The sequence below is a fragment of the Conger conger genome, chromosome 15 (genome assembly GCF_963514075.1).
Source record: "Conger conger chromosome 15, fConCon1.1, whole genome shotgun sequence".
NCBI lineage: Eukaryota > Metazoa > Chordata > Actinopteri > Anguilliformes > Congridae > Conger > Conger conger.
The window spans coordinates 38551017-38563664 of NC_083774.1; the positions used below are offsets into that span (position 1 = coordinate 38551017).

Consider the following 12648-nt stretch of genomic DNA (forward strand, 5'->3'; position numbering starts at 1 on the left):
CAATCCTACACACAGCACAACAGAGTTAAGTAGGATGTTCTAAATGACATGTGACATCCACTAATAGTGACAGAGTGGTTAATCATATATGTGGTTTGTGAATAACAGAAAAGCCTAGACCAAAATAAGCTCTTCTTTAGTGACAGAGCTACTAAACCGAGGCGAGCACAGAAAGCACACAACATCGCTGCAGTAATAAGGGCAGCGCCATCACACAGAAATAACCCCAGCCCAGGGCGAAAACTCTAGCCCAAATTAAAAGGCATTTCTGCATCTCTATTTGAATAAGAGGAAAACAGTTCTCCGGCTAACATGTACTCTTTGGATAAATGACTGAAAGCAAAACATAGAATGAAGTGAAAATTTAAGTAAATGCGCAAGGCAGACTCTGCCTCCAGCTAACCCAAATGGGACATAGCTGATAAGAGGTGAGAGAGAATTTCAGGGAGAGTGATCAAACTGCCAGAAATAATGTTGAGTCTCAGCGACCCGAACAAGGGAGGCACATGAATCCAATCTATATCCCCTAGCTACAGGAAGATGCGGGATTCCTTTTACTTCTGAGAGCATTCCTGTTTTCCCACTACCATATACCTTGCATTGTGAATAACAAAAGAGAGTGATGAACGACATTCACCAGCCGAGTCTGCCTCCAGTTCTACTAACACTGAACGAGCTGATAAACTGAGGGGAGAGAGAATATGACATTATAAAGAATGTCTGACTATACAAGGGAGTCATGAATGTGCCAGGAGCCCCCTCTCACAGCCCAAGAGGTAATGCCCAACTGAGCAAGGCAAACCATCACAGTGTATGGAGGCAAGTGCGTGTGTGTCAGTCTTATTTCACAACTAGAAATGTTACCAAATTTTTATAATGTATAACCAACTGTTTCTCCATTTCTTCCATTTCTCCAGATTAGCCTAATGGCAGTTTCCTGGTCCAGATTAGCATTATGATAGCCACTGTTCATTCACATACACAGTAGCCCCTGAAACTGATTAGGAGCAGTGGGAATGAGCCTCCTGGTTTCATACTGGCCAACACTGGTCCTCACCTTTATGGTCATTTTAGCCAGAAGTTCCTGCAGATCCATAATGCCTTGCACCAGGCTCAGGAAGTCACTGCAGGTTGGACAGGCTCAATAGAGAAAAGAAGAGGGGGAGGGAGAGAGAGTGAGAGATGGGGTGAGGGTGAGAAAGAGAGTGAGAGAAAGAGAGAAGAAGATAGGAGGGGAGAGAGCATGAGAGAGAGGGAGAGAGGGGGAGATAGAGGGTTGGTGAGAACGAGGGTGAAACAGAGAGAGAAGGAGAAATAGAGAGAGAGAGAGAGAGAGAGAGAGAGAGAGAGAGAAACAAAGAGAGAGACTAGGGTTGAGACAGCAGTAACAGTGAATGTCCAGAAAAGAAAATTACATGTAATTTCAGAAAGGCTATGGATGGCTGCTTTCAGGTCAAAGCAGTGGCCCAGAACCCAAACATCCCTTTCTTCGTATTAAATGTATTTTTCCAATTAGAAACTTTTGGGAAATGGAAAAGAATCTTCCTTCACTAGTGCCTAAGAGGGTTTCATCTTACTTTCCTTCTGACAAGTCACGGCAGAACAACAAAAATACGGACTGGTTCATTTACAGCATATGTACATTTAGTCTTTTGGTCGATTTAGTATATGGGGCTCAAATTCCCAACACAAACTAAACTGTTTTAGTCTCCTCTCATCTTCAGTGCAACTGTCAAAAACTCATATCTTTAAATTGCATTGCTTTCTTCATCAAATGTTTTGCACAAAAGATCTTTATTTTCCATGAGCCATGGGTCCCATTTCACAATAGTCTTACCTTCAGGAGGAAATTGCAATTACTTCCCATTGTTAAAGGAACCTACAGCTGAGGGTTCATCTTTTGTGAGCCAACTAATTCCACTGAAAAACTTGTTTGAAAACCATTTGTGATAAAATATTTGCAGTTGGTTAATGGGCACATTCAGAACACATCAATCTGCAAGTGTTGAAATTTATGAAATAGACATGAGCAATGATGTAATAACACAGCCCGAGAACCAAGGGAAAAATCCAAAATTATGTCTGATTTCGGAAATCCGAGATACTTACTACGGTTCAAGTTGGGGCATTGTGTAATGTATCCGTTCGGAGCAAAAATTAATTTCACATCCTGGATAGTCCCCTGGGAGAAAGAAGGACAGAGAGGGATTTTATTACTTTAAAAAAGATAATTTTGCCACTAGGGAACTAATTGGTGTTAGCCACCTGCACATGTTATGAACACAAAAGGTCTTATAAAATCTGTTTCACAGATAAGTAACACTATATATAACACTATATATGGATCCTGTTCCCTTGCAGATGTTGATCGCAATGTAAGATAATACAGTAAAGTAGGCCTATGTTTTGAGACATTTGGTTTATAATAAAAGCTATAATCACAAGTTCAGTAACTGGTACATTGAGGCCGCAACTTTTAATCAACACTGAAAACAAATGTAATTTTGTCATTTTCAAGTAATATTTGGTGTCATAATTTTCTTCACAACCAGAATTTGGCCAGATAGAGCTCACATTTGCATCATCACTGTGGTCAAACCACTGTAATTCTCCTGGATCACCTGTGTAACTTTAACTGGACCATTCATGGGAGCTGACAGGCAGCCATGTTCCTCTCCAGCTTGGTGGCCATGCGAGACTTTGAGTGACAGGGCTATGAGGATGGGGAGGTTCTCTCTGTCAGTCACCATTTTGAGCCGTGGCTCACAGCCCCCAAGTCTGCAGTCAGCCAACAGCAAATAATGGGGCAGATTGTCTTTTGTATACTTGAGCAGCCAAACACACTTGTTCATGAATGACAAGTCTGCCAAGGTAAACTGTGCAATGTCAGTCTGTGGTGGAGTAACAGGCAGAGCTTATTTGGTTGGCATGGGTGATTGTGCGATAGAGACTATGTGCCGCTGTCGAACAGTGCAATGTGAATGACCTTCGATATGTGTTTCGATATTAAATCACATTTTGTCTTTAGCTACTTCCGACGGGGTAAAACAGATTGGGTATAGGGGTTGTAACACAGATAGGGTATAATTCAAATGAACTGAATATGATTAAAAACCAAAGGGATAAATGTCACAGTATTCAAATGAGCTAAACAATCTCAAAATAATTTCCGCTTGGCAAAATAAACTTTTCCATGATTACAACCTTGACTGAGAGCTCCACTTGATCAGGTAAGGTATCCACCCATAGTTCCATAATCATTACTCCAGATCTGATAAATTGTGCCAACAGTCACTGAATAAATAACTTCAACAAGGAATTGAAATTCAGCGAGAATGCACTGCATGTAGATCACATACCTCCACCACAACACAACAACCTTCCCTCAGACAATGTGTGCACAGCAGATGTCTTCCAAACCCAGTCAATACTTTCAAAGATATGTTTGGCCTGATGGTGGCACTAGAGGAAAGGTCATGGGGGGAGTTTGAATGTGCTCAGCAAATCTAATGTCATTCCAGTCATTACGGACTGAATTGCATAGCCTCCTTTGCAGATGTAAAATTGTTTTATCCATCTACATTTTGCCCGTTGACAGTAGAACATGGGACTGCCAAATGATCTGCATTAATGTTACTATAAAAACTGATGTGAATAGTGCATTCAATACATAATAACAGGCCAAGTTCAGTGCTCCATATTTATGGCACAAGCCAATTTATGTCACTTGCCGTCAATCGAACCAGATTACCACCCTTCGTATTATCGTTGAGCAATCTTTAGAGTGGAATTCCTCACTGTATGTCGACTTTGTGTTCCACAGTGTAAACAGGGAGACCCTTTGGAAGCTTTTGAGACATCTCAGAGTGCCCACTGAGCTGGTGAACCTAATCAAGAATAGCTATGCTGGAATGACTTGCAGAGTGATACACAAAGGACAATTTAATAACCAGTTTGAGATTAAGACCAGGGTCAGACAAGGATGCCTACTTTCTCCATTCCTGTTTCTACTGGCCATCGACTGGAAAATGAGGATAACCACCAAAGGAAGAAAGAACAGAATTCAGTGGATAGTGTGGACACAGCTGGATGATGTAGACTTTGCAGACACCACCAGACAAGCCCTGATATGGAACCCTCAAGGGAAGAGGAAAAGAACACCTGGCGAGATCTCCAGGCAGATATCAAGAGATTGGGATACACCTGCAATCAGATTGAAAGGAAAGCCAATGACTGTGCACTCCGGAAAACCCTTGTCGAGTGTCAGGTAATAATTAATGTTGTAAGGCATGGTGGTGGTGGACACCCCACTGGCAGATGGAGGCACATTGGCTCATGTTACCTCCTTGTTGTCTTGGCACCTCAACAGTGGCATGCTGGCCAATCATATTTCTTCTTCTTCTCTGCCTTTTCTTCAGGTTAAACCCCAGGCACTAGAGTATGCAGTGTCTTTACACACACTTTACCACAATGAAAGATATTCTTTACAGTAATTTACAGTAAGGCACTACAGTACTCTGTAGCTCTTTAGGCAGCTTGTCCAGTTTGATGATCCATTGTTCAAAAGCACACAGACACTCTGTTTATTGATCCTGAGATTGTGACAGGTGTGTTAACAATTTTGCACAGTGTTTGCACATGGAGAAATGTATGTTATCTGAGTTTAGGTTGTGATGACTTGTTTTGACTGCTGGTGTTTGTTGTATGAGAACTGTGTGTAATCAGTGATTCATGAGGACATTTGTTTGTAGAGATTTGCAGAAAATGTTCCCTCTATTTGACTATTTGCAGCATGTGTTAAAAGTGTTGGTCCTCTGAGAGCTGAAGTAATCATTTGGAGTTTTTGCTAAAATAACCAGTTAGCAATCAAAAAAAACTATAACAGAACATGGATGCCGGATGCCCAGATATATCAGCTGATGATTGCCAGGGATGGATCAGGCAGGCAAAGAGGTTTTCCCCACTATATATGTAGATATATGGTAGATGAAAACCAGCATTACCGTACCTGTAACTACCAGTATTTTTTTCCACTATATTTTTACTGTATTAGAGTATTGGTCAATCTGCACTTCGTTGTACATTGCTCTGGATAAGAGAGTCTGCTAAATACCTTGTAATGTAATATATTGGAATTGTGGTTTCATGTTTTCATTTGTAAATAAAAATGTTATGAAAGGGAGAGAGAGTTTGTGTGAGAGAGAGTGTGTGTGTGTGTGTGTGTATATATGAGAGAGACAGTTTGTGTGAGAGTGTGTGTGATTGTGTGTGAGTGTGTGTGATAGACAGTTTGTATGAGAGTGTGTGTGTATATGAGAGAGAGAGTTTGTATGACAGTGTGTGTGCGTATATGAGAGAGAGAGGTTTTGTGAGCGATGCGTGTCCAGATTCATGAAGTTATTGTTTATCACCCTTGGCTGTTCCTCCACTTCCATTACTCTGCAGATCCTGTTGCAGCCGGGGAGGAACAATGGCACTATGTGCTGACTATTGATTGTTGTACCGCTTTGTTATTGGAGCCGGTGCTGTAATAAAAGCTATAAACTCTCAGAAGTTCTGTGCTGAGGGGTGGGGCAGTGACCCCTGTGCCTTCTGCACTGCTCTGCTCTGACCTACAGGGGGAGCCACTGCTGTCCTTCATTAACAGGGGACCTGAGATTAACATTGCCCCAGAAGCTTGCACATTCCACTGGTTACTGGAGGTATTGCAGCATAATAAGCTGTTGGTGCCAGAAACATAATTTCCTTGTTGAAGTCTGAAACCTGTGAATATACCCTTTGACAGTACTTTTAAATTCAAAAATTTCTTCACACTAAACTCCCTCTTTTTCTGAGCCATACAGAAAAAAAGATTTTCAAAGTTCCTCTCCATCCCTTTCTGTTTGGTACCCAGTGTACTGCTCTGGTGCCCAAAAGCCCCACAGTCCAGCATGGCCGCCTTCATGAACGGGCTTCATGCACCACTGAGCAGCTTCCATAGGAATCCATGTTAGAGATGCACAGCAGAAAGAGGCTGAAAATCAGCACACAGGAGAGCTGGTTCAGGGGCAGGAAACTGCACTTTTCCATTCTTACTGTCTTTCCATTATACTGCTTTATCATCCCTCTGAGGAGGCAATCATTCCTAATGCTGAGATGTGGAAATACATTTATTTTTTCAGTTTTCGCATGGCTCAAATTAATTTCCTTGTTACCACATCATTTCCAAAAGCACTGTGTTAATACGTTAATACGTACACGTTAATACCTGGTTAACTGTGTTAATACGTTAATATGTACACGTTAATACATCCATATCCAAAATGTGTAAGACTGTGTCCGCCACACAGCATTACCTGGATAACTGTCTCAATGCAAGTTTAATTTTGTTCATGGAAAACTCTCAGCCACTTACTGAATGAGCTGAACAGCTGTTTCCCTCCCTTTTCTACAGGAGACATCAATGTATAGTCCGTTATATCACGTTTCCATTCGCTTGTTCCATTACAGAGCTATCTTAAGGAGTACCCCCTCGCCTTAATACTGGAGTTGCCATGACATTTAGCTTGCGTTTACATTCGGTTGTTGCTATGCACATGATGATGCACTTTAGCTGACTGCGACTGAGAATCCACAGAAGGGGAGTGACAGGCGGTCACAGCCCCTCCCTGGCCATCTTACTGGAGGCAGTGAATCCGCGTAACTCAGCCTGCTGTGTCACACAGATGTGAACAGCGAGTAGAGGAGCCTCTCTCTGCCTCCACACGCACGCCTGGGGTCTTAACAAACACTTCACACAGACTCCACCAACCATTTTGCTTCTCACTGGTGGCTTCAAAGAACGAGACCTCCTGAGTTAAAGTTTGAACATTTCAACAGACCGCACACTTCTGTTAACCTGAAAGTAAATAGGTAGCGGTTGTGTGATACAAAGCCTATCAAGTCAGGGAAGTAACAAAAACAAAACTCAGTATTTTCCTGCACTGTATTTTTCAAGGAAATGAGAACAGATTAATTCAGGAATTCCAGCTATCCTGGATAAACACCCGGGTCCCTGTCCTTCCATTAGTGCCTTGATAACTGGAGATGAGGCTAATTATAGAAAATGCATTTTCATTTATCATGATACTTGTTTTATTGGATGACTAAACTACATAGTCACATACAATGCAGAGGTCTAAAACTATGGATATAGCTGGGTATGTGCTTGTGTATTGTGAATGTATGTACACTCAGTGAGCACTTTATTAGATATTTAGTTTTGATGTGTTGTGTGTTCAGAGATGCTCTTCTGCATACCACTGTTGTAATGTGTGGTTATTTGCATTACTGTCACCTTCCTGTCAGCTTAGAACAGTCTGACCCTTCTCCTCTGACCTCTCTCATTAACAAGGCGTTTTGGCTCGCAGAACCGCCGCTCACTGGATTTTTGTAAACTCTAGAGACTGTTCCATGGTCAAAGTCACTTAGATCGCATTTTCCCCCATTGTGATGGTTGTAAAGTTGTTCCTAATAAAGTGCTCAGTGAGTGTATATTCTTTATGTGCATCCCAGGAATGAAGGCAACAACAAATGGGGATACAAATAAACAATAAAGCTTCAGTCCCGGAGAGCCACAGGGTCTGCTGCTTTTTTGTTGCTCAGCACTGCAGTGTCCAATGGAAGCAGTTGATTAAGCAGCAAACTCCCTTCACTTGGTTTACTGGGTACACCCTGCTGCTCTCCAGGACCAGGTCTGAGGACCCCAGCACACCCTGCTGCTCTCCAGGACCAGGACTGAGGACCCCAGCACACCCTGCGGCTCTCTAGGACCAGGGCTGAGGACCCCAGCCCACTCTGCAGCTCTCCAGGACCATGGGTGCGGGGTGCTCTTCCTCAGGCCGATGGCTGTACCTTGAACAGGCCGTGTTTATGGCTGTGCTGGCCCAGCCACACTCCGCTGCCGGGGGTCAGGTCTGTCTGTGGGGGGTCGATCACACGTTCATAGATCCTGCAGAGAGCAGAGACAAACCTTTCACAACTGCACCGTTTTCCCCTCGTCACAACAGGAACAGGCCAGCCTGGCATCCTGGTACTTTGTGTAGTATAACAAGCTGGGACAGGATTGGCAGACGGCATGATGAGGCTGCAGCAGCCAATGGCAGGTGCTGGACAATGCACAGGAAGCGGTGTTACATCCTGTGGCTTTGAGCCTCAGCTGCTCCCTGTGAGGCAAGTCCCATCACCCTCCAAGAGTATCATCACAATCACTGCAAACTCCGCCCACAAAGAATGCAAACCAAACACAACCCATTTCTGATTCTTATCTGTAACGTACAATAATCTGTATCCAGTCAAAAACTGAAAATGTTTTCAGTGAGCAAAAAAAACTTTTACTGTGTTTGAGCTTCTGTAGGGTGGCACGGATGGTGCAGTGGGTAGCACTGCCACCTCACAGCAAGGAGGTCCTGGGTTCGAATCCCCGTTGGCCAGGGCCTCTCTGTGCGGAGTTTGCATGTTCTCCCCGTGTCTGCGTGGGTACCCTCCGGGTACTCCGGGTACTCCGGGTACTCCGGGTACTCCGGGTTTCCTCCCACAGTCCAAAGGCTGATTGGAGAGTCTAAATTGCCCATAGGTGTGAGTGTGTGAGTGTGTGAGTGTGTGAGTGAGTGTGTGAGTGAGTGTGTGAGTGTGTGAGTGAGTGTGTGAGTGTGTGAGTGTGTGAGTGAGTGTGTGAGTGTGTGAGTGAGTGTGTGAGTGTGTGTGTGAGTGTGTGTGTGAGTGTGTGTGTGAGTGTGTGTGAGTGTGTGTGTGAGTGTGTGTGTGAGTGTGTGTGAGTGTGTGTGTGAGTGTGTGTGTGAGTGTGTGTGTGAGTGTGTGTGAGTGTGTGTGAGTGTGTGTGTGAGTGTGTGTGTGAGTGTGTGAGTGTGTGAGTGTGTGTGTGTGTGAGTGTGTGAGTGTGTGAGTGTGTGTGTGTGTGAGTGTGTGAGTGTGTGAGTGTGTGAGTGTGTGAGTGTGTGTGTGTGAGTGTGTGAGTGTGTGAGTGTGTGAGTGTGTGAGTGAGTGCGTGAGTGTGTGAGTGAGTGAGTGAGTGTGTGAGTGTGTGAGTGAGTGTGCCCTGCGATGGACTGGTGACCTGTCCAGGGTGTATTCCTGCCTTTCGCCCAATGTATGCTGGGATAGGCTCCAGCGACCCTGTTCAGGATAAGCTGGTTAAGATAATGGATGGATGGATGGATGGATGGATGGATGGATGGATGGATATGGATAGATGGATGGATGGATGGATGGATGGATGGAACTTTGTTTCAGTATTAATGGCAGTAATTTAACTCTTAAAGAACAAGCACCAACGGGTTACTGTTCAGAAGATACCAGGATGCCTGAAGTCAAAAGGGTTCAAGAAGAGTAACCATTTTATTTTGGGTATGTCATTTTTAAGCTTGTGTCAAGAAAAAGTGCAATACTTAAGGGGTTGAACAGTATTATTATTTTTTTGATATTTTTTAGGCCTTTTTCAGCTTTATTGGACAGTATATAGTATAGAGAGACAGGAAGAATGGGAGCAAGAGAGAGGGGAAGACATGCAACAAATGTCAGACGGTCGGATTCGAACCGCCGACGTTGCGGCTCGCAATGAGCATGCGGTTAGTGCTCTACAGGCTGCGCCACCGAGACACCCCGGGTTGAACAGTATTGATACAGCTGGTATGTTTCCTGTCCATTAGCCTGGCCTATAGACTGAAAATAAAAGCCACGCTTACCATTTCATGTAGTTTGTCCAGGTGAAGGAAAACATTTACTTTGTGGTAAATGTTATGGGGAAGGCCAGAGATAAGTAAGATAAATTATTGTGTTTCCTGGTCCCCACTTACATATAATCAGCGTTCAAATTAAAGGGGAGACACAGGGAGCTCAGCCCCCTGAAAGAGACATGAACAATTAAAGTATGATGTGAGTTTGGGGTCGCTGAAATGACATACATTGCAATAAGAGACCCCCCCCCAGTACCAGGTCCATGTACTGAAGAAAGGGAAAAGCACTGCGACAGACAAAGGCGATGTTTACACGTCAGACTGTAAAGGCGGGATGCTAAATGTGGAAACAGAATTGTAGCGGACAATTCCCTTTGCCACCACACCCCACAAACAAGTTCTTCCCAAGCCATGAAGTAATAAGCTCTCAGCATAGCTTTTTTGGAATGATTCCACATCATTCGCAGAGCTACTTCAGTAATGTGGACACTGCAAGTTTTCTAAAATAATTTACAAATGGTTTTGCATGGGTGTCAATGCCTGTAATCAAAATTGGTTACCCATCAACTATGCGTCCTGGAATGCCCTTATCACAGCTATTGTAAAGCCGGTAAGTGGTGAGAAGCTTCAACAATAGCTAAAATGTCCTTCATTTCATACCCCCAAAATTGAAATGTAAATGTAAAATTGCTATGCAAAAAAAATGTGAACCATCCCTTTTAGGAAAAACAAGTGTGCTTTCTAGGTAGAATAATTGAATTTGTTTGTCAAGAGTGTAGGAAACACAAATTCATTTTAATGGGATTCAATGCGATTCTTTCTTTTGAAATTGTCAGTGGGGTTTGCATGGATCAAAGTGATGCACATTTATAGAGAGCAGAGGAATTGACTCATCTCACACTCTCTGAAATTGGGGAGTCATACAGTGTTACCACCTCGGCAGCTATTTAAAAGCATACGGTGCCACCCACTAGTCATTCAGGCTGCCTTAAAATAGGCTTGACATGGTTCTCTTCATGGGGCCAGAAACTGAAAATAATGCTTTTGAAAGATGGTACTCACTTGAAAAGATAGAGACTGTGTCATTTAATATTGCCACTTAGAGAAGTCTCCTAAGCACTCTCAGATTCAATTCGAATCGAACAGTTGCCTTCAGTTTAATTGTCTTCTGGATTTTTTGGACAGTCATATTTACTTTGAGGGGTTTGTCTTCTCAGTATTACTGAAACAAAGGTAGAGCAGGTCAAACAGTGGAAGTGGAATCTTTTTTTTTTGCACTGTGTGCCTGCATCAAACACAAGGGACTGAGCACCACTCTGTTTAAAAGTTATATGGAGAACCCTGATATACAGTGGCTTCAGAAAGTATTCAGACCCCTTCACTTTTTTCACATGTTATTGTGTTGTAGATTTAATTTTAAATGGATATAATTGACATTTTTTGCCCATCCATATATACTCAATAATTGATAATGATAAAGTGAAAACATGTTTTTAGAAAATTGAGCAAATTTATAAAAAATCTAAAACTGAAATCTCTCATTTACATAAGTATTCAGACCCTTTGCTGTCGCACTTAAAATTGTGGTCAGGTGCAACCTGTTGGCTTTAATTATCCTTGATGTGTCTAGAACTTGACTGGAGTGCAACTGTGGCAAATCTAATTGAAAGGACATAGTTTATAAGGGCACACACCTGTGTATATAAGGTCCACCATTCACACTTCATGTCAGGACAAAAACCATGAAATGAAGTCCAAGGAACAGGGCTACGCAATAAAATTGTAGTGAGGCATAGATCAGGGGAAGGGTATGAAACCATTTCTAAAGCCTTGAGTGTTCCCAGGAGCACAGTGTCATCAGTAATTGTGAAGTTTGGAACCACTATGACTCTTCCTTGAGTTGGCCGTCCAGCAAACGGAGTAACTGGGCAAGAAGGGCAAGTTAACGAGGCCAGTTAGTCAGCAAATATTCCGAACATGTACAAAATCATTTACAGCACATTAGGTAACTTTTTATTGGACGAAAATAACCGACCCGGTTTAATCATATGAAACTGATTATGGAGGATTACATCGTGTGAGTATGTCGAAATGTCGTCAGACATTTAAAGCTGTGGTCTATACAACAAAAGCAGTGTTTGTTTATTTTACAGCAACAGCAAGATAAGAGGCTCCCCCTTCGCCTAGACAAAAAAAAATGCTGCTTAATAAGGGAAACATTACAATGTGATCACAAATTTTAGAAATCAGAGTTCATTTTATCAGAACGTCCATTGCAGGGCACACACACCATTCACTCACACACTCATACCCACGGGCAATTTAGACTCTCCAATCAGCCTAACCTGCATGTCTTTAGACTGTGGAAGGAAACCAGAGTACCCAGAGGAAATAATAATAAACATATCAGTTGCATTAGGCTACCTTTTCATACAGAAACAATATCATGTTCATCACTTGATGAAGGTTTGTCAGGCCTAATCGTGGCCTTTGGGACTTCTAATGGTCAAGAGAGGAAATTGAACAACAAACACCCTCAAACCAAACAAATTTAAGGACTATAAGCACAGGCAGAGGGTGAGTCAACATGTCAGTGAGCCTTTTTCAGTCATAGGACGGGATTTACAATGGTCTTGTAACAATGCTTTTACACAAAAATCTTACCTATTGTACCTTTAATTTGGTCCATCACAGAAAGAAGGACCATATCGTTTGTCATTAATTTAATGTCATTTCCATGCCCAGAGTGCATTAAAATGAACAAGAATGAAAGAGCACTGTGTGCACCGATCAGCCACAACATCTGCTTAAACCTGCTCAAACCAAATGCTTTTAACTGTAAAAATCTGTCTATAAACATGTAGTATTTCATTATGTGATATGTGTACTTATATATGTGAATTGCATTCAAAAGTGTAATTCTTAAAATTAAAAT

At 42.5% G+C, this 12648-nt stretch overlaps 1 protein-coding gene across 1 annotated transcript in view; it reads right to left on the reverse strand.

Annotated features, from left to right (window-relative positions):
- Positions 1-12648, reverse strand: part of LOC133111125 (protein kinase C-binding protein NELL1-like) — a 328107-nt gene that overhangs the window by 179807 nt on the left and 135652 nt on the right. Inside the window, exons 5-7 of the mRNA XM_061221274.1 lie at positions 7873-7969; positions 2110-2182; positions 1058-1140 (exon numbers count right to left, since the gene is read on the reverse strand). Coding sequence (XP_061077258.1) covers positions 1058-1140; positions 2110-2182; positions 7873-7969 — 253 coding nt within the window. The remainder of the gene's footprint in view (positions 1-1057; positions 1141-2109; positions 2183-7872; positions 7970-12648) is intronic.